Below are 23557 nucleotides of genomic sequence, written 5' to 3'. Positions count from 1 at the left end.
CACTCAGTGTGACTTTGATTTTTCCTCTTGCTTGCGGCCATCACGACCTCTGACTCCAAATAGCATCTCTGTCAAATTAATTTTCTGTTTTTCATTACATCAAAACATCTTTCCTTTGTGTTCACCCTGAGTCATATTTTTTTGTTTATTTTTCACAGGATCATCATATAGTCTTCGTCAGAATGCATTTTCGCCCGACAAAAGAGACACATGCATTTTAAAATAATCCATTGTTGCTTTTCCTGTGTTTATGTCCTAAACTGACAGGATAAAAGGTGATTCTAAAGAAGCGTGAACTAACAGGATAACCAACACTGACAGGTTTCTTTTCACACAAACACACAGAGAAACAAGTGACACACCTCAGAGGGATGAAGTGATATAACAGCAGCAACAACAAAAACTTGAAGCCGCGGTGGTCTTTTGTCGCTTTGGATGGAGGGGACATGAGCGAAATAAACAAGGCAGGGAGCAAAGCAAGACGGCCTCTGGGGCGTTTTGACAACGCAAACTGTATAAATCAGGCTGCCTATCAGAGAGAGAGACACTTTAGTGTCACTGTTAAAAAAAAAAGAAAAAAGCCTCTAGTTAAAAAGGAGCAGAAGCTGTTCCAGCATAACAAAACTGTCCTTTGCAGCAGCCATCCTCTTTTCACTTCAATCTGCTTAATTCTCAGCCAGTTCACTGCTGCACTTTTTCTAACCTTGCTAGTAGGCAAAAGAGAATAAGATACTAAAGAATATTAAATACATCTACAACTTTAAGTATTCTTTGCGCTGCTTCCCTCATTATCATACTGGTCTTGAGTGAGTAGCATGCTCTTCTCTGCCTTGTAGGTTAGTATAAACCCTTGGATATTCAGTTACGTCAGCCCTCCACATGGTTAATCCATAAAGAGAGGAAGAACTCCTCCAAAGCTTTGACTGAAGTCGACCTGACTCTCCTGGGCCGGACCACCCAGACACCTCGGCACGTCTCCTTTCAGGAAACTTGTGATTCCTCTGGAGCAATGACTCTCAGCCTTCCCTTCAGCAGAAGTAGGCACATCTCAGCTCCAAAAAATTAATAATTAAATTCCAAGGAGCACCGTAAATTATTCATAGTGTTAAAAATGCCAGACAGTGAACTGAGAACAGAGCAGAGCTCCGGCACAAACACTGACAACTCACTGCCACTTGCTGAACTTCACTCCAAAATAGAAAGCAAATGAGAAACACAGAAGTGTTGATAATTAGAGTCCAAACCATACATTAACATTGAACTTTTTGTCAACATTTAGCTGCAGGCACAAATAAAAGGGACTTTTAAGTTAAAACAATGATTAGATCAGTTTTCTGTTTCAGTAAGCTACAAATAATTAGTTTTGATTCGCTTTTTTTTTTACCAGGTTTGCTAGAAGCTGTACGTCAAAGTTTTAGTCAGGGGAAAAGGACACTTCCTCTTCCCCATTTTTCTTTTTTATCACCTTAAATCTTGTTTTAAAGGATATTTTTTGTGGTATAATCCCTCCATCCCCCACTGACAGGAGAAAGTTCCTAGTGAAACAAAAGTTCTGATTGGCCACAAGGGCTGGTTTTAAACCAAGTCAGTAACTGGGTTTAAAAAAAAAGTGAAGCCAAAAGATGCACCCAACGCTCTCTGTGCAGCCGCGCCCCAAACCCCCAACCAGCCCACTCTAACCCAGAGGCAGATGGGCAGTTATCGAGCAGCGTGCCAAAGACAGGATCCTCTGTCTCCAGGCCATTATTGAGCCAGCCTGGAGCCTAAATATATTAATGATAAAAAATAAAAAGCAACAACAGAGTTGGAAAAGGCAAGAAATTAAAAAAAATAACTAAAAACATTAGAAAATGTCACTGAATTTTTCATACTTTTCAATATTCATAAAAGCACTAGGATGGAGAGCGACAGACCGTCAGCAGCAGAGGAAGAAGTCATCAGGTGCTGCTAACGGATTGAGATCTGGGCTTTGTGATGGCCGCTCCAAAAGCATCAACTTTTCACTTTGTAATTGATTTTGGATGTTTAACTCATTGTTCATTTGGAAGAATTTATATGCAGTGTTGTATAAAGTACTGAAATCTCAGAGTCAAGTAAAAGTATAAGTACCTCTCCAAAATATGACTTTGGTAAAAGTCCAAGTCACTGACTGAAATGTTACTTGAGTTAAAGTCTTAAAGTATCTGAAACTTCTTGTACTTAAGTATGGAAATTACTGTAAAAATGGATGTACTCAAGTAATGTAGTGAAAAGTACATGTAAAAAGTAAAACAAAGCAAATGCAGTTTGAATGACATTTTTTATATTTTGGTAAACTTGTCAAATACACTTAAAGTAATGTACCCAACCAAGTGCAGGCAAAATTAAACCTGCTAATAGATATACCTGCAGGTATCATTTAGTTAAGAAAATTAGGTGCTTTACCTATAGCACAAGGTTAACTTAACCTGCTTTACAACTGAACCAGCTTCTTAGTAAACCCTCCAGGACAGAAAATACAAAGTTTTTGTAAGCCTTAAGTTCAAGTAAGGTCAGTGCTGAAAATGAGAAAAATAAATAGTACAGAAAATGCGGCCAACATGAAGAAAAAGAGCTGTTACGATTACTCTACTTCACAAATCAGTTAATCAGTCAATCCTACAGTCAGTAGGTGGTGCACACAACTGGTCATTATGCAAAAGAAAAAAAGAATTGGGAGGGAAATGCAGCTTATTGGCATCTGTAAACCTGGTTTTGAACTTGCATGCCTTTCCTATATTCGTTAAATGTAGTCTAAATTGCTATCGCTATGGCTTCCGTCCCCCCTTGAACAGAGGAGTCTAGGTAGCCTGATACAGTCAACATTAGGCCTAAGCTAAATACACCACGTGTGGAACTGAAACAATGCCAAACAAAGTTCATTTATGCTCAAGATTTCACGATACAGTAGTGCCTAGTGACCAAGCTATAGTTACTGAAACAGGAGGATTATAACCATTTCATAAGACGTTACCTCGATGTGTTTCTTCAAGTTGGACGGGGAGTTTTTGTAAGATAGAATTTCCACATCTTCGGGCAGGAATAACATAAACTGCATGCAGTACGACGAATCTTTAACACCCACGAAAGAGTATATTGTGTTTAAATAAGGCCAGGGGCTCTCATCACCAGCTGGTGGTTCCCCTGGAGCCGTGTCCGACGTAGTTGCAGTCGTTGTGGTCTCCGTCTCCTCCTCCATGTGACTGCTGCTGATTGCGAGACTTGCTTTGTGTTTAATGGGAGAAGCGAAACAGGTGTATCCTATTGGAGGTGATGAACAAGCCCAGGCAAGTAGGCTACCGACTTTGTTCGGTAGCCTACTTGCTACTTGCTAATCAGTAGGTGGGGTCAAAACACTTTGCGTTTCTCTCTCTCGCTTTTTTGTAACGAGTAACTAAACCACACATTGAAAATGTATCGGAGTAAAAGTACGCAATTAAGTTCGGAAATATAGTGAAGTAAAAGTGAAAGTGATCAAAAATTTTCATACTCGAGGAAAGTATGAAGTACTCCAAAATATACTTAAGTAAAGTAGTGAAGTATTTTTACTTCGTTACTATACAACACTGTTTATATGTGCCCAAGCAACAAGTTTCTGTTTGATGTCTTTCTGATGTTGCTACAATATTTCTAAATAATGTTACAGTGAATCTGCACCAAGTAAAACCAAAAAATCGTGAATCAGTATACTTTTCCCCAAATAATTTGGAGTTGCGCCAAAAAGAAGAGGTGCACAATAATCCTAACTAAGTTAAGACAGAAAAGATTTAGTGTGATTTAAAGTCAGACAGTGTAAGAAAACATCTGGTTAGAGCTGTAAAATAAATGTCAGCACTTCCCTTCTGGTACAGCTGGTGCACCAATTTCAGAACAGATACCACAGGAAATGGCTAATTTAGATTTATTTTAATAAACTCAGACTTGCAGTTTCTATGTGTTCAAATATTTACTTGTTTGTTTTTGCATATTAAGCATTTTCTTGCAAACAGCTTTCCAATAATGGTCTGGTTAAGCACCAGCGCGGTTCTATAAAAAGCCCCAGCATACATTGTTGTAAGAAGTCTGAGGTGAATTTTGACTTTGGTTACATCGAAATCCTGTTGTAGAAACCAGCATGTTTTCTGCTCAATATTTTTGAAACTTTCACTCGTATCACAGTTGGTGGGATTCATTCTTGTATCGATTTGTGTGACACTGCTCCCTTTTCTTCCCTTTCTTTGTCCCCTTGGCTATAGACTGAGCTCAAAGGTCTAATTATAGAGAAGTAGCGGTGCAGCGTAACCAGTTTTAATATGGTGAAAGAATACTTAACACGTCACTGTATGACAAACAAGTTAATGAGATTCTTCCTGTTTTAGGTCAATGAAGCTAAAAATGGAGGCGCTCTATTTGCTTTTTCACACAGCTGTGCTCCTCAAAACCAACAGATCAGCCCATCAATCAGTCCAGCTCTAAGGGCTGGACAATAGCAACAACAGGATTTAAGTGGATAACAAGCTCCTATAAATAGTCTTGTCATTTCCTAAGCTCTGATAATGCAGCAGACTCGACAGCACGCACATCAGGCAACATTTCACAATAATGTCTGATAGATCGCAATTACAGGATGGTAATTGTGCACATTGTGTGCCGTGTGTACTCCTTGTACCCTCTGCATGTGCGTGTATGCAATTATGTGACAAAAGCATCATCTGTGATGAGGACATGCGAGTACACAAAGAGCCTCACTTGTTTTGTCTTCGCGAGCTGAGAGAAGAAAAAATAAAAAGAGAGGACGAGGACTCAGGTCTCCTTTAAAGCCCATTTTAGAGGCTACAGTTATACGGCCCGTGTACTTACTTCACTAAGCCATTACTAAAAAGATGAAAGAAAATTGAGGCTTAATGTAAGGCTGCATTATACTTTATCATTTAAATAACACTGCCTATAATGAGGATAATCTTCCCCCAATGTGTTTTTAATTTCCATGTCAAATTTCCTTCTAATCCCAACTTCGATGCCTTAGTTTAGTCAAAATTATTTGCACAGCTCATTTAATTAATGATGAATGCAAATAATTAAAGTCTACATAGGAAACATCCCTCATTAAAAGGTAAGTCCTAAATCTTCATAAAACTTGTTGGAAAACTCAATTCACTCATAACTGGAAATGCAAACGCTGCGGAATAATTAGAAGATTAAATGAACATAAACAGTAAACAAAATGTTACTTCTTCGTGCATCGGTGGCCTTCACATAAAACTGGAACTTGGAAAAACATCTCTTACAATTGATTTAAAGCTTCTATTGTGTTTAAAACACAGCATGACCAGACAGCAGTTTTCTACATTTCTGATCTACTTTATTGAGCTTCTCTATTTTACTTCATCTGATCAATGAGCTCCCACTGTTCGCTGGTCACAGTAAAGGTTTACATCAAGGCTTTTAAAATCCATGTTACCAGACGTTTTAGGTTTATTTCTGGCCATAAGGTTACTTTTTGTTGAGTTATTTAAAAAAAATTTTTTTTAAAGTCAAAGAATTGTCTAATTGGACAACTTATAGCCCAATCATGTTAATTTGTTGTTTAGTCAAAGCAGCAACTTGTGTTTATTGACATAATTGTTTTATGAAATGTAGAAATCACAAAAGATATGCAAAAGAAAATACAATTAAAGAAATGAATTTCAGCTCCACCAAAGTCAAATTTCACTGTTGGGCTTTTGTGCATAATTATTTCCATAATCAGCTTAACTCTCTGTGGTACAGCAAGCTAAAGATAATTGTGAATAACATTTATTTTAGGACACCAGTTTGTAGATCACTGCTTACATGGCATTTGTCATAAAAACAGTTACTCTGAACACGTGTAGAGCCTTGCGGTAAAGTGATATTACCAGTTTCTGTGTAGGGAATAGATGATTCCTGTTCTGCAAGATAAGAGTGACGTAAAGGTCTTGTACAATTGCTACAGTCACAATGCTACAGCTGAGAGGAAGTGCTTTGAGTCCCAGTCTTAGGTGACATATTATCTGCATAAATGTTTCCTTTTTCTTGGCTAAGTGTTTGGCCCACATTTATATATTGCAGTTTCAAGTTAGATCAGTTGATTTCCTGCAATGTTTTTCTCCTGATAAAGTCTTTCTGGCAAGTTCGACTGACTGATGTTGTAGGTGTATTAAGGTGCACATTCTGTGCAAGTCATTAAATCTGTTTCACTTCATCCCATTTTAATCAAATTTAGCTGTGTAGATAACAGCAATGTGTAAATATATGAAATGTTGACATGACAAACTCATAAAAAATTATATGCAATTTTTAAATGCAATTCATTTTTAAGCTACAGTCCCCAGTATTGAATTTTAAGAAACTGATGTAATTCATTTTCCTTTAACGCAGCTCTCATGACTGAACTGAGGCCTATTTTTAACTATTTCCACTTCCGTTTCATCATATTAAACAGAGTGAATACCCATCCTTCTTAATATAAAATACATAAGTAATATGGGTTTCACTTTGTCATGTATAAACATATAATTTCAAATATATAAATAATATTTATTATTTGTAAGTGCAAACTAAATCACTTATTTGGAGAAAGATTTATATTCTAAATACAGTTAAAATTTGTTTATGGGTTAATGAAAAAAAAGAGTAGTAAGTGGCAAACAAACATTTATGTGCATTGTCGCACTTTTTTAAAATTTTCTTTAAAGAAACAGAAAATGTTTTCTCATAATAACATGGGTGTGCAACTTGCAGTTCTGAAACTACATGTGGCTTTTTTATGCCTTGCAGTGACTCTAGATAAAAAACACCATGAACTGAGCAGTGTTTTTTACATAACAAAATAACAAGCTTTATGGGGTTTTTTTTACTGCTTTTATGCAATATCAGGAGATAGAGTTTACAAAACAAATTATTTTTTGTTTAGTCATTCCCCTTGACAATTGTTTTTATTTTTAGTAAAAAAAAAAAAAAAAAAAAGGTCGGATTTTCTGTAGTGGGAGAGAGTAAAGATGGCTCTTTAAGCTGTAAATAGAGCTGACCCCTGAATTAGGATTGTCACAACCACTGTTCATGTATAGAAATGTTTAAGCAAAATCAACTTGTATGTTATTTGTAGACATTTGTAACCTTGTTCTCACTGAATTCTGATGCATAATATTTTAAACAATTGTTGAGCAATAAAATCTACATGTGTTAAGATGTTGGCTTTTTAGGCAAAGAACTTCTCAACGCAGACCTTGTATTTTCTGAAAGTAGGAGGTCAGTTGTCCTGAAAAGTTTTAGTCACCTTAAACAGGTGTACATATAGAAGGAATTGTTTCTCTTTAGTAAGTACAATTCCACACCTTTTTCCACTTAACTTTTCAGCTTCTATAGAAAGGAAATGGCAAAGAAAACTATGCAATCTGAGCCATTTGCGTGTTTTAATTGCAAGCAATTGTTTAGTTCTTACCTCTTTGGTGCAGTCTGAGCCACACAAAAAGTTTCTAAAGGTGGCCCACAACCAAAATCATTTGTTTGTGGTTCATTTTATTAAGAACCCAGTTTTTTGTTTGGCTTTATGGCTTTTTTATTACTGTTGTAATACTTTATTTTTATGCCCAATGTTTTCAGCATCGCTCCATTTTGTTCTCCAAGCAGTTTGGGTCAAACTTGAGCTTGAAAGATGCTATAAACTGAAGCAGATTTAAGTTCTTAAGTTGCAAGCTATAATCCTTTATTTGAACTTCAAATGCTTGGCTGTGTCCAACGAGTATGCAAAACAAACTCCATCAATAGTTTCCTATTCAGTGCGGGTGCCATCATTAATGTCCGCTGGGAACAACAATTCTACAAAACAAACACATTTGAACGCAGCATTTGCCTTGTTGACAGAAACTCTGATGGGCCAAGTGCTGATGACCAAGCTGCCTCCTTTTCCCTTTTATTCCCTCATTCACTCCATCTCTCTCCATCTCCCACATTGGCCCAATCAGGCTAATGAAGCTCACACTTCCTCCATCCCTTCCTGCTTGCTAAAGTGCCGATTGATTGGAGGGGTGGGAAAGCTTTTAACGAGGGAGGGGTGGAAGAGAAATAATTAGCACAAATGAGCTTTTCTGCAAACTCCCCCAATTTGGCTGTTCTCCTTCTGTTTATTTACTGACCCGGAGAACATTAGGGATTAACTCTCTGAGGATATGTTAACTTCTCAACGTCAGTGTGTAAATCAGCGTGATGCTGCCAATTTCTTTAATGCCACTTTTTGCGGAGCGATGATGTCTGAGCTCAAGAAACAAAGTGAAAAGTGACAGGAGAAGACACAGTTCAAACTAACTAAATTGAGACACAAAAGGGACACTGGAGCATTCCTCGGACTACTGAGGCAATGAACCCTGAAAACTAAAACTTTTTACTTCAAAGTAAACATCAAGCCCGTTACTAAATGACCAGTAAACCACTCTGACAGTTTTTCCATGATTAACTTAGACAGTTCAGGACTGAACAAAAACTAGAGCAGCAGAAATGTAAAAAACCACACTGCTGTGTAGTCACAATTCCCTACAGGCTCCAAACTTCACCCATGGCAAAGACACAGACAGGCGAGGACAGAGTGGACCTAACGCAACCTCAGTGCAGCGAGAAACACTAAGAAACATGAGTGTTAGTGTTCACACACATCAAAAAAGCGAAGATACAAGAAAAGAACAGAAATCTAAGCAGAGATAAATCTCTGCAAGAATCAGTTTTTAAAAATGGGGCCCAAAGCAAACAACAGCAACATCTCTGAGCATTATTCATTTTTCTGTGATATTAAGGATTTCATGACAAATATTCAATTAAATGGAAAGCTCTACAGAAGACTGACTTTATAAGAACTACAGTAATCATAAGACAAGTAAAAATAATCATAACAGATTTGAACAAATTTCATAAAAAGTGATGTTAACAATAAAAAGAACATATGCAACAAGTGTTAATTTGGATGTGAGCAGAGGAGCTTACTAATCTCCATTTACACCTGACATCTTATTCTGTTGTGATCAAATCAGTATAACTGTGACTGAAAATAGTGACTAATTATTTTGGCCATAAAAATCCTTGATTAACATAATTATGTAGCATATCACTGCAGTATGTAACAGTATGTAATTTTTTACAAAAATATGACTTTACATATTTGTTCAAACTATCACCGTGTCGTCACACTACAATATGAGACAGATAATCTCTTCACCTCCTTCCATCTGAAGAAATGCACACTCCTGGTCAAAATCAACCAAATCAGAACCAGGCTCTGCCTCCGTTGTCTCCTACTTATTTGAGATTGAGTTAAAAAGGTCCAGAAGGGCAAGAGAGGCATCCATCTCCTCAGAGACGCTCTCCATCTTATTCCAGGGAAACCTACGATGATCTGTCAGGGAGTTCTGGGTCTGTTCTCCTAGTTAGACATGCCCGGAAAACCTCTAAAGAAAGGCGTCAGGAGAGACTCTTGATCAGAAGTGAACCATCTTAGCTCATTCCTTTTGATGCAGAGGCGCAGCTTCTCTACTCTCCAGCAATGATGTTTGACGAAGCTTCTCACCTCATTTCTAAGGTTGAATTGTCTGCTGCACTGCCAAGCCTGTATGATGTCATATCAAACATCAATACCCGTCATCTAGGGTCTGTCTGGTCAATAAAGGAAGCTGATGAAATCAGTTTCTTTCCAGGATCTTGTTTTTTCCATCACAACCAATATCTTTTGACCATACAGGAGGGTTGGAATCTAGAAAACCCAATAAATTCACAGCTGAACCCAAAGGCTTTTTCTTCACCATGAGCGACCAGAGCAGACCTTTTATTACTGCAGATGAGGCTCCAACCCCTTTATGCATCTATGGCTCCATCTTACCATCAGTCATGAACAAGACATTATGATATTTTAACTCATCTTGAGATAAAGATTCACAAACCTGAGCAAACTGTTGACTCTTTAGAAGGAACCGTGGCCTCAAACTTGGAGCAAAAAAACCCATAAAACATTACTTTGGCCTTTTTTCAGTCGCTGCTACATTTCAATAGAGGAATGCATCTCAGCTACCAACTAAGCACTCTGAAACATCTTGGAGGGAAAACAACTCACAATCAATGTAATTGTTTGGCTCATAACAGTTTGGGGAAATTCAGTGGATAAAGTATGGAGTCTTGGCTGCAGATCAACTACCTGGACTGTAGCATTCTTCTTTTTTGTCAGAAACAAAGAAAAACAGTCAGTTTCTCTGTAGGTTTGATTGATAAGTGCCTTTTAAAATGTCTTGATTGGATACATGTGTTGTTGAGAATGTCACCACCACCAGACCACCACACACACACTGCTCTGTCCCACAGCAACTAAATATAAACTTAAGATAAATAGGGAGAAGCTTTTTTTCTCTGGTAGGTCCAGAAGAGACTTTACTGGTGCTGCCTATGGAGTTACTTGCACTTGTTGTTGGTTCACTGCTCTGTTCTTCAGTTCCCAAAGGAATTATTGAAAGAAATCACCACCTCACCTCCTTTACCAGTGGGAGCCTGGATGATAATGTGCTTGAAAGACCCTGATTTTCTAATATCTCTGCTTGACAGCGTACAATAAGAGCTCATTTTAACACTATTTTTTAGGTTGTTATGTAATTCTGAAGGAATATTTTCTAAACTCCAGTAAGTTTGAGTATGTGGTTGCAAAAAACAACTTTTAAAAATTACTTTTATATAAAAATACTAAACCATAAATATTCTGAGAATCCCTTAAACTCATTGACATTAAGACATTAAGACAGGTGCTTTAAGTCATAGTTTATCAATTCCTGGCCAAAACAAGGATCAAAATTATTATCAACAAGAAGAATATAAAATGTAAAATCTAACAAAAAATAATGCCTGACCCAATAATTTACCCAATAAATATATTTTGAACTACTGATGCAATACAAATTTGCCTGGTGAAAAAAAAAAAATACAATTTCCGCCTCACATTAGTCATTCTCCTATTAATCAGAAAACAAAAGCAAATCTAGAAATCCGCTCGACAGTCATTTCACACCTTTATGCTTTTACCTCTTTCACCTTTTATTAGATTTTGCATATCACAATGTAATTTATAGGCCTAAAGAAACCTGATGGCATTTTTATGTGACGAACCAGACAGTAACCCAGCAACTGCGTCTTATTTTAATGGATAGTAGAAAGAAGGAAATGTCAATTGTGTTGCAAGGGCTTTGTTGACAGAACATCATATTTCCTCTGAAACTGAATTTGCATCAGCAATGCCAATTTGCCTCTGTAAGAGCTTTTGTATACAAGCATTTGACAGGCGTGTTATAAGAAGCTAAGCTGCCCATTAGCAACTGCTCCACAAAACACCCAGTCAGCTCTTTAGGGCTACTGCTATAGGAACTGGAGCTAAGAAGGAGCAGTAACTACAGCAGGGAAAAACATTGCAGGTCACCAGGGATGTGTAACCTGTTCTGCTTCAGAAGAGCAGCATATGAGCTAACTTTACCTTTCAAGTAAACAACACAAGTCCGGCTTAATTAAATTTTACAGATGTTAAAAGCCTGGTCGAGCGCGCCACCACAAACACACAAGACGCTGATAATTTTAGCACCTGTTCTAAGGCGTCCTAGAAGCCCGTGGTTTTCCTCTGCAAAAGCAAAGTCAGAGTGACATTTTGCATCTTGTAATATGAGCTCGTCCTAAGAGGAGCTGACAAGCGCTCTAGGGTGGATATATGGTAACTGCAGCAAATACGGAGACGGAGAACATACGCTACAGGGCCTGCGAGACCTCAGCTGCAGGAGCAGTCTCTGTTTTGGGATTTCCAACAGAGCCTTAGACCCCTGTTACTACTAGTGAGGCAGGGTGGATCACAACAAGCAGCCTCCCCTGAGTGAAACCTTAGATAATTGACTTGGTGACAAACTGCCAGTGCCTGAAATACAGCCTTGAAAACATTCATTACTGAGGCAAGGAAAAAGTACTACATCTGGCTACAACTTGATTACCCTCTGAAAACGGCTACATGTGGCTACTTTAAACAAACAGATTAACAGCTTAAACACAGAAATTTGGTGGTTTTCAGAATAAAAGACTCAATCCTTGACCTGATGCTTGAAAATCCTTCATAAAGTGGTTATGCATCCAAAATTACCATTGCATGTCCAGTTTTAATCCAGTAAACAAAGTAACTCCAGTGCAGGTGAACTCTAAGAACTTATTTTATTCTCACAAAGAGAAATTTTGACCAAGCAGCTGTGAAAGTAGGGCCGTCTGCCAGGCCGGTTTCTGGCGCTGAGAATTGCGATAAGCCCCAGTGACAAAGCCAGCTAAGAATCAGTGAAGCCTTCCAAAAGTAGTGTGACGCCGTGCTGCTGTAGAGTAATGCTCTCATAAGACGCTCTACCTGCAGAGCCACGGGTTTGTAGGTATTATCCTCTTAAAAAAAGCTGGGAAAAAAATCACCAAACAGGATCAAAGAGCACATCCTCCCCTCTAGCTGTTCTGGTAGATGTCCTGCTGCTCGAGTCCATTTATTTATGGCTTCCCAACAGTCCGATACCTTCAAACCTGATAAACACAAAACCCTCTACAGCTCCTGGTCATCATCCAGCATAAACCTCATAAGAATCAATGAAAGATCCTCCACCAAGAGATTTATATTTAATCACCCAAGTAAAAAAAAGAAACAGTAGGATTCAAATATTAATGCTCATCCCATTGAAACCTCCATCTATCCATCAAATATATTATTAAAAACTGAGTGCATACTGACAGATTTTCTAAATCATTGAATCTAAAAGATACTCTGGCCTCCTTTTTAAGCAAAATAACTCTTTTGAAATATAAAAATTTTCTTCTAAGTGCTAATCTATAAAGTTTTAATTCAATCAAGGCTATTTGTATATCACTACTTCACAACAGGTATAATCTAAAGAGACTTTTCAAGACAAACAATTCCAATTTATTTGCAATTACAGTGAAGGTAAAAGGTAAAGGTAATTTTATTTATATAGAACATTTTCAGAAACAAGGCAATACAAAGTGCTTTACAGGAATTAAAAGGAAATACAAACAAAATAACAAACCAAAAAAGAAGAAAAAGCTAATAATGTTGATCCAAAGTAAATAAACTAGATATTCCTATTCAGGGTTGGTAGATAAGTATAAGTAAGTATTCTCTGGACTTTCTAAGTGTGCTCCAAATTTGTAAAAGTAATTAGTACTCCACAGTTTCAAAGTAATAATAAAAACTACAGTAAATGTTCCTGTTCTGGAATAATTTTTTTCTGGAATATTAGTTCGTTCTAATTCTTTTTCTGGGTTGCAATAATAGGAGTCTCTCTGCATCTAAATACTGAGTACTCTACAGTTTCTAAATTATAAGCTAAAGAGTGACTAATAAACTAGAGCCTCTGGATTCCAAGTTTGTTCTAGTTCCTTTTCTGGGTTAAAAGTGAGTACTACACAGTTTCTAAAAAAAAAAAGAGTTTTTTTTTTTTTCTTTTTTAGTGTTAAGTTTTTGCTCATGGAAGCACGATGTGACTTGCTGCCAACTTTACAGAACAGCCAACTTAAACTTTTTAAAGTAAAATACACTTTGAATGGTCGAAGAAAATGTTAACTACCCAGTCAAATATTTTACTGGTCACTAATTTATTGTGTTATAATTGTGTCACCAATGCGGGAGTGCAGACAGAGACACGTAAGAAAGCTTGAACTGGTACACAGTATTTCTAATGAAAAACATAATTAGTCAATCACAAACAAATTAAAAACAACCAATCAAAATCAGATTCTTCAAGAAAAACATTTACAAAAGCAAACTAAAGGGCAAGCAAGAACATCGTATGGATATGAACATTTGAATTTGCAAGTTTAGGAATATTTAGTGCACATGGTACTACATTGTTTTTTTTCGTCATTGTACAATTTTAGGCCATGTAGAAAAACTTCACATCGCATCTTCCTCAATAAAACTGCTGCAGAAAACAGCCAGCCAGAGTCACAGTCACACTCTGTGATTTCAATGGAAGTCATGGCGACTTCAGGTCTCTTTGGGGTAATAACAGCTTAAAATCAAGCACAACAATGAGTTTATGTTATCAAATATCATAGCACATGTCAAGAACGGTACATGTCAGCTGACTGGTGATTCAGACACGTTTTACTTTATTCATAATAGCATCTAAAGCAACAGTTCAGTGGTAGAAATTGAATGCTGTTGTTCAAAATGGAAATCTGCCCCTGTAACTTGTAGAGTGATGAAATTTTCCCACCACTTCCAAAACTGTAAATCCATTTTGCATGTGGCAGGTGAAATATTCCCACATTGACTAAAGTTTTAATCTCCCTTCTTAGTAAGAAACTCATCAATGCCTTGAGAGAGGGAAACCCTACACAATACCTGATAAAGGTTTACTGTAAGGATGAGTTTTGGGTCATTTGTGTTGATTTGCTATGTTAATTGTCCTCTTTCCACTGTATTATGTTTGCTATTAAAGGATGTTTGGTGATCTGAAATACATGAGCATTAAAATAAAGTAAAAACAAATCATTCTGGTTGATAAAACACACCATGATAATTTTTTGTGAAATGCAAACTGTCTGCGACAGACTAATGTATTTAGGAGAATTTCAGGGTTAGATATTGTACACTGCTGTCCTTCTGCTGCATTACTATCTGACTCTTACTGTCCATCAGCATACCAGCGCTGCCACCTGCCCGTCCATCTCTGTTCTCGAGGTTTCTTATCAGCAAGGGAGGTTACAGCACAGTCCAGAAGACACTCGAGCTCCCATCCTGTCTGTCACCTGCCGTCCGGCTCTAATCTTGCATCTCTCAGCTGTTGCCACGCTGAGAGGGATTCCAGTGCCAACCAACAGCTTTATCTCTGACCAGCAGAAGGGAGACCCTATCTCCTGCCCACACATACAGTACATATGACAGCACACCTGTGCCGAAAAAAGACAACTTCAACGGACAAAACCCGAAAAACACACGTGAACAGATCTGCACACAAACACAGAGGTAAGACGTAAAGTTCTAGATAAACTCAGGAAACATTCAAACAGACTCTAAATTGTAACCATGACAAGTGGTATTGAGATAGGACCAAAATATTATTAATCACTTGACAGTGCATGGTTTAATTTTAAGGACAGATTTTTATAGTCTGGCTTGAAAGATTTATCAGCGTACTCTGGTGCTGCTTTTCCTTCCACTGAATAAAAAGAGGACATCACAGTGAGTTTCAGAGAAGAGGCACTTTATCTGTTTTAAACCATTTTCAATTACACTGTGGCTTTGCTTTTCTGCAGAGGAAACTTGACCGAAAGTTGACTATAAAGTGCAAGTGAAGAACAGATTCTTTGTAGGTGAAAATGCAACTCAGTAGAGCCAAGCAAATTTGCATTTAATCAGTCTGAAAAAAGGTTTTAATGCAGAGTTAGTTGGAGAGACGTGAAGTGAGTGTAAGCACGCACACACTCGCTCTAAGAACTCATTTCTCCAACGACATTTCATTGTGCAATCCATCTTAATCAGCGAACCCATCAGAGACAATATATCCTCCCCTCCATCTCCATCTCCAGATGGAGTGATTGAGGGGTGTAAAGAGGAGGATGTTTCTGCCCACTGTCTCCTCCCACCCAAACGTCCCCTCCACCCTCCTTACCAGGACAGCTCTTAAGTGCTTGTGGGTTTTTATGTTTGTAGTGTTTTATAGGAGTGGGCCGAAGCCAGGGGCTGTAAAAGTGTGGAATGAGGTAGAGGGTGGATGGAGGGAGAACGGGGGGCAGAGGATGTAGGAGGAAGAGCTGAGAGTTACTGTAAATCCGATCTTTATAGAAAGAGACGCAAACAACAAACAGGAGGAGAGGAGGTCCATTTCAATCATTTGAAGGAGGAGGTCGAAATTCTATTCAAATCTTTTTTTTAAATTTTAAAATGTAAAGTTACTATCAGGTTGTTTTAAATCATATTGCAATCAAAAATATACATAGGCAGTAGTAAAAGACCTAAACAAGATATGGAATAACCGGTGGTTCAGTTTAGTAGTAATACTTTCATAACTCTATTGGGAAAAATGTCTGCCCTTTTCTGCAAATGGAAGCCTGAAAGCTGATGCTTAGCCTGCAGCCGGTGGTTCATTTTACAGATAGATGCTGTAACACAGAGCGTTTTCCCAGGATTTACTTACATTGTGATTACACAAAGAAAAAAAAACATCTCCAACAGCCAACTTTATATGTCTTTTAACTATAAAGCACAGCTGACTGACAGCATCCAGCAACAGGTGGAAGAGGGGGAGTCTGTCCTCCATACAGCTGGAGCAAATCCCAGCATAGTCATTTGGTAGTCGCAGAGAGGTTTTTATCCTTAACAAGTGTTCCAAGTGTTTAAACCAAACACTGGGATACAAAAAATGGTTGCGGTATCAAAATGCTACACTTTTTTAAACTACAAAAAGCAGTCTGTGTTATGCTTCCTTTGTTACTTTCTTGATTTTTGGTGCTCCTTTGGTCTGAATCAGATTGCATCCATGTATTTATTACCGTGGTGCTCGTCTCTGTATCTGTGTGTCAACTTCTCTCTACCAGCAGCCACTGGAAGCCTCCTTTTCCCAACCTTCCCACCAGTCTGTCAGTATTACATATAATTGGCCACAGTTGGCTTCAACTGAACGCTTGCTGCCTTAGGGGCTAAATGATGCTTCAAGGCCTTTCTGAGGAGCCAAAGAAAATCCACAACACTCCCCTCCACATGTCAAAAACCAAAGGAGTTGTCTTGGAGGCTGTTTAAGCAAGAGTTTTGCTGTTAAGATTTGCAAAAAATCTAACTCCATCTCCATGCGATGCCGTCTCTCAATTCAATGTCATCGCAATTCAAAGTGCGACTGTCACCCAAAGCCTCTTAGTCAATCAGTTAGTCACTGTGGAAAAAGGTCGCCCTCGTAACCAACAAAGCAGCCACATACAAAGTCAGCTGGGCAGCCAATCAGTCAGATAGAAAAGGATGTTCAGACTCTCCTGCCCAAAGCCGTTTTCAGGCTAACCTGTACCTGCTTGTTGCCATGGCAATGCAGAGCGAGATTTAAATACAAGCTTGTGACCTCTCCCCGTCTCTCTTATCTTCTTCTTTCCTCTCTCCCTGGCTCCTCTCTGGGTTTTCTCAGCCGGAGAGAGTGCCGACTCTCACGCTTCGGCTCTCAGTCATCACTCCTCCGGTGTTGTGGAGTTTTTTGCGCCTTCCTACTCTCACCTTGTTTCGTCCTCTCTGCAAAACAGCGCTTTACTAGCCGTTTCGTCTTGTTAATTCCATGCAACTCCGCATCCTGCAACTCTGTTAAAAACCCTGTAAAAAAGTACAGCCCAATACAAACTCGCCTCCCCAGACACACGCAGACTGTTACTTTTTGTGTAAACACTCATAATTACCTAAATATTTGTAGGCAGAGTCACAAGTACACACAAACAAAAAACCAATAACTCCATAAACGGGAGTCAACGATCAACATGTTTATTAGATGCTGGCACAGCATCCGCCTGCTGACAGTCAGCTGCCAATAAAAATCTATCATTTTGTAGCTGAAGGCTCATCATCAGGCATTGTTTAGGCTGGTCTGCCCTTCTCTCCCCTGATACAACGCCTGTGCCAAAACACAGATTAAATTTCCCCCAAATACTAAAAGTATCTCAGAGGAGACGCTCCTGGAATAATAAGCCAGTGTTTGGCTCCATCTAATGGTTATCAGTATGGATTTAATCCCACTTTCAGGCCTCCTGAAACCAAAGCTAATGAGAGGTAATAAATATTGCAACTTAAATGAATGATTGCAACACAGACACATGAGGATTTCAAAAGCATTGCATATTCTGCCGTCTTAAATTCTGAATGTGCTTCCATTCATAAAAGTTTAAAGTCACATCCTATATAAGGAGACAAATATTCCTCAATCGGGACTTCTTTTTTTTTTTTTTTACCAGAAAGCTGCAATAAAACAATTCAGACATTTACAACTGTTTTATTGTTCCTATGCACTGAAGCTTCTCATGTCCTCAAATTTTAGATTCAGTTTGTTTCTTAGGTTGAATCCAAGGTTCCTGCACAGTTTGTCCATCTATAAGTTCCAGCCTTTTTAAAATATGAAATACTTTAGTTTACTAAGATATCACAGTGTACTTATAGAGAAAACAGATTTTAAATGTGGAATCTGCAAAAACCAGAAAGCAGAGGGATGGAAGGAAACAAGGAAGAAAAAAGGGAGGACAAAAGAGGGGAACTAATGAATGAAACAGAAAGAGAAAATACACAAGGAAGGAAAGAAATGACCAGGGCAGAAATAAAAGAAGAAAAACAAAAAAGAAGGAAAAAAGGCAGGACAAGCAGAAGGAAAAAGTGTGAACACAAGAAAGAAAAAATACAAGGAAAGAAAGAAAGGAAAAGCACATTAAGAAAAGAAAAAAGGGTACAAGATAGGAATGTGGGTAGAGCACATTCCTATCTTGTACCCTACACAAGATAGAGCACAAGACATTAATAAGGGGTAGGATGCAGAGAGACTAAAGGATGGAAAAAATAAAGGACATCAGAAGGAAGGAAGGAAAGAAAGAAGGAATCAAGGAAGGAAGCAAGAACGGAAGTTTTATATAATGGGGTAGGGAATGAAGCCTGGAGGTGAAAATAGTGATCTTCAAAAACTAAAGCAAAGTTCAGTCAAGCATAATGACTCTGGATTATAGATAAATGAAAACAGATAATGTCAGTTTTGTTCTCTTCATTAGCAGCTTAAAGGTCAAACATCATTATATTTTAGATGATGATATTTGACCTAAAATCCTTGCAACTATCAAGCATACATAAATCAGTACTGGCCTTTCCATTGATTTTCAAAGACAAGACCTTCATGGAGGAATCTAAGCACACTCCATGAATTACCAATTTTCTGCCTCAATTTAATAAACTCCAGTCATTGTGAAGGACTTTAGATTTAATGTACTTTACACCATTTCTTTAATTCATTGAGACTTACAGACATTAGTTACTGCATATTTACCCTGAAATACAGCATTTCAATCAGACTGGAACCTGGCTTTATCTGGATCTCTGAAACAGATTGATCTTTTTCATTTTCAGTTATTTTATCACAGATTCACTGCTGTGTTTGGGATCATTGTATTTTTCCATCACCATGTTTGGTCCAAGCTTGACAGATGGCCTCACATTTGACCTCCGATCCTATAAGTCAAGATGAAAAACACCATCAACCCAGCACTGTTCGTGCTGTGCCATCCAGCCAAAAGTTAATATTTCCGTCTCATCTGTCCAAGCGACATATTTCCAGACATTTTGCAGTTCATTCAGAGGCAACTTGCAAACGTACAGTATATTGTTTATCTACACTATTTTAAAAAAGAGGAAAGTCCAAGCAACTCTTCCAGACAAGCCAAGCTGCTTTTAACAAGCCAACTGAGACCTAAACAGTGTGACATAGTAAGGCAAAGTCAATCCAAAGAATATATCCTACATATGTTTTCCACTTGAATTGACAATAATGAAAATTTTTTTCCTAATTGTAAATTTAGAAACCTAAGGAAGAATAACCTTTTTCTGTCAGCAAGTTTGTGCCACCAGCACTGATTTATTTTCCCCATCAACCCCAAGCTGGTTGCAACAAAAGTGACAAGAGATCAACTTCATACAATCAGCTCTGCAAACTTTTCACCAACTGGCATCAAATGATATGACTACATTGTACTATTGTATTGAATTGGATTGTATGTAACTGGGTCCACCAAGGTTGCTCTTTGCCACTGATCTTGTTCAGAACTTTTAGGGAGGAGATGAAAATCAGCATCTTCAAATCCAAGACAATGATCTTGAGCCAAAAAGCGGTAGAGTGCCCTCTACAGGTGAAGGAGTTTAAGTATCTCTGGGTTTTGTTCGCAAGTGAGAGGAATATGGAGCAGGAGATTGACTGGCAGAATGATGCGACCAATGTATTGCTTTGTCGTGATGAGGAGAAAAATAAGACGAAAGGCGAAGCTTGGAATTTACCAGTAGATCTACATTCTTACCCTCATCTATGGGTAAGATTGTCCATCTGCTGGTTTTAACGGATTGCTTTTTCCTCCGATGTTTTTAACACACACACACACGCACACGCCCCCACACGCACACACACACACCAAACTAGATGATCTTTTTGCTATGCACACAGAATGCTTTTCATCCAACTAATTAATATCATCACTGCTATGTCCTTGTTTATTTGCACGTCTCATTCGTCCTCTAAAAACTGGCTCCAAAGAACTTTGCTTAAAAGCCTGTGCTCTCATGCAGGCTTTAGAAAGGTAATGTATTTTTGACCAAAGCAAAGATTTGCTCAAGAATGAGGAAGCTGTGACAATTTGGGAAAAGACGGAGCGCATCTCTTTCTACCTTAGGATTTCAAAGTATGTTCAAGTCTAATCAATGTCTCTCTTCACAATTTTTTTTTCAAGTAAGTCTCTTCAAACATCTTTCCCTTTGAGAATTCATGAAAACCCTCCATGAGCTTCCATTTCTCAATCTACTTCTTCAAAACTTTTAAGATATTGAAAAAGACAAAATATGCAGATTTTTTATTGAACATTTAGAAGATGCAGATATAAGAGATTTCCACTTCTCATCAAAATCTGATCTGTGTAGTGGAGGCAGAAATGGTTTATCTTATTGGTCATATATTCTTAACTGAAATTAGAATTTTGTTGATGTTTTTATGAGCTACTAGATACATAAATTCCCCCCGGGATAAATAAAATATCCATCAATCTATATCTTTTTCACTGGCGTGAAATTTAAGCTTCTACTATTCATTCCAAGCTAAACAGTCCCTTGTCATATTTATATTGAAATTCTTTGGTATTTTTTACCAGCAGTTCTGTTGTTCTCACTTTCTTCAGTAGGGTACTCAAATTAGTTGAAAGAATATCTTGGAACACTATGCAGATAATCACTTGAAAGCCTCTGGCTGTTCTACCAACATGCTGGAAATACATTATGCACATAATTACAGCTCAGACACCGCTCACAGATGTTTCCTGCAAAATTTATGCATATGCCCATAAACGCACAGCCAGGCTAAATACTGCTGGAACCTTTTAAAGTCATAATGCCTTTTATATTTCTCCCTTTTGTGTTTTTCAAAATGTTCATTCCTGTACATTTTAGGAAACAACAGTGAAAGGACAAAAAAAAGGGATTTTATTTTATGATGCAAGAAAATTATGATTTTTCATGTAGAGTGGCTGAAATTGTGCACAGACCTGTCTAAAACAAAACAGAACACCCATACCTGCATTGACAATGGCATCTATCTCCAGCTTGGTTATGTCACCACTGTACACGGAAATCTTCTGGTCTAACGTTTCATTCCTCAGGTAGCGACTCGACTTAGAGGCACCTGAGGACAGGAGCAAACACAGCCGGGCTCAGCTTGGTTTGCAACAGAAAATCTCTATGAAAAACAGGAATCAGCAGACGGGTAACTGTGACACTGGAAGCATGTGAGCTCCCTCTAGTGGTATCTTCAATTTTTGTCATGCAATTTACAGATTTATCACTTATTTAAATAGGAGGTTTACACAGCCACATGCAAGATTGGCTCTGTCACAAAGCCCTAGGCTGTTCACAGTCGCCTTGAGAGAAACTGAAGGACCGATTAGGACAATTTATCACCAGAGACGGAAGATAAATCTGTTCTGAAACAAGTAGAGGAAGAAACCTGCGTGGCTTAAAATGAGACATTTAATCTGTCATGTTCAAAATGTCTTCTTTAGAGAGTGAGAACACAAGGCCTTCCATGCTGTAAAGCAACTAATTGTATTTATTCCAGTTACATTTTACTTGAGAAACTTCAAGGATTATAGGAGTCAATTTACTCTCTCTACTTTTTACTTGTACTTGAGTGATATTTTGAAGTATAATTACTTTTACCTGAGTATAATTTCTGGTTACTCTACTCTACTCTACTCACCTCAAGTTGCTTCACTAAATGAAGAATAATCACGTTTTAACCAAAATGTACCAACCACATACTAACAGTTTATGTTGACCTGAGACTTCTTGTTTCTACACCATCTCTCATGTTATTTTCTATGTCCTGGTCATGATGTGTCATGACTAGCACATAGGTCATGAAACATGACCTATGTGTCAACGCTGTATAAACGCTGTTTAACACTATACGCTGTCACTGGAAGTTCTTTGCACTGCTGACGCATATAAATAACTGTAAGATTTCAAGCATGTTAAGATTACTGTGGTATAAAAATTTGTCTTTTACATTCCTTGTTCATGTGTGTGACTTTATACTTCTATCATGTTCAAAATAAATAAATAAAAACTGTTGTGGAAAAGAGGGATTTGGTGTTTCAATTGCCAGATTTTGATATTTTGTAATTATGTAATTTATGTTTTACTTTTTTTTTTTTATTATTTAATTGTAGTAAATACCATAATTGGCATATCATTTTACATTTTTGTTCATAATCAGTTAGAGCTTGAGAACCCTTTTTAGCAAATTCATTTTTACTCCTACTGGAGTATTTTTTATTTTTACATTTTAATGCTACACAATTAAAAGTATGTTGCAGTACAATTTCTGTCTACCCATCTCTGAACAGCATTAAATCACATGCCCATTTTAGTATGATTTGATCCCCTGCTAAGAATTCTTTTTTTTTAGGAATAAGCATCTTAATCAACTTAAATATTTGTTTGTTTATGTATGATTTTGGTTTTTAAAAGAGGTTGTCACAGTATTTTGTAATTTTATGTTGGTATTAAAAGTTGTTTCTAATTCGTGAAAAGAATTTCATCGCCACCACTGCTTCACCGCTCTGAGTGACGCAGATGTTGACAGATGTGGGATGTCTGACCTGCTGTGGGAGTCCACACTGGAATGTCACCCAACGGCACCGAGCCAGAGGTTCTGTAGTAGCCGCGCCTGTCCTTCACGGACAGAGACAGCAGAAAATCTAGGGAAAAGAAAGAGAAGAAGGTTATAATCTAACAAGAAATCTTTCTAACCTCCTTAACCATTCCATATTATTTTATGTAATTATTATTATTAGCTTCAATGTGTTTTACTGAGATTTTAGGTGCTAGACCAACATAAAGTAGTGTATAGTCCTGAGAATGAAATAATGAAAAGCATTTGAAAGGCTTTATAACTTACAATCTGAAAAGTGTGGAGTAGATTTAATTACTGCTGCTTTTACTCTGTTTCCTCAAAAATACTCTACTTTCCAACTGTGCATAATCTACAGTTATTCTTGCCATTAATTTCATATCTACTCTGTTTCTTAATCTCCCCATAAAGAGATTAAGCTGAGCTACTGATTCCAACAACTTCTTGTTCTCTTCCTGCAGATGCTGCACTTGACAAGGTGTCTCTCCTAGGTAAAATCATACCTATTTCCCTCCTACACACTCTACAAATGGCACAGAGCTTATCTGTTACAATGACCTTTTCAGTGCTGATTTAGAGCTAAGATTAAAATTAAATGT

General features: G+C 37.7%; 1 protein-coding gene across 3 annotated transcripts in view; it reads right to left on the bottom strand.

Annotated features, from left to right (window-relative positions):
• macrod1 (mono-ADP ribosylhydrolase 1) overlaps positions 1-23557 on the bottom strand; it is a 183172-nt gene that overhangs the window by 158479 nt on the left and 1136 nt on the right. For all 3 annotated transcript variants that reach the window (XM_028008926.1, XM_028008927.1, XM_028008924.1), the window contains exons 2-3: positions 22927-23025; positions 21342-21449 (exon numbers count right to left, since the gene is read on the bottom strand). In XM_028008926.1, coding sequence (XP_027864727.1) covers positions 21342-21449; positions 22927-23025 — 207 coding nt within the window. The remainder of the gene's footprint in view (positions 1-21341; positions 21450-22926; positions 23026-23557) is intronic.

The sequence above is a fragment of the Xiphophorus couchianus genome, chromosome 23 (assembly GCF_001444195.1).
Source record: "Xiphophorus couchianus chromosome 23, X_couchianus-1.0, whole genome shotgun sequence".
Taxonomy (NCBI): Eukaryota; Metazoa; Chordata; class Actinopteri; order Cyprinodontiformes; family Poeciliidae; genus Xiphophorus; species Xiphophorus couchianus.
The sequence above is the reverse complement of the archived record's forward strand: the minus strand, read 5'-3'. Positions and strand labels throughout refer to the sequence as shown.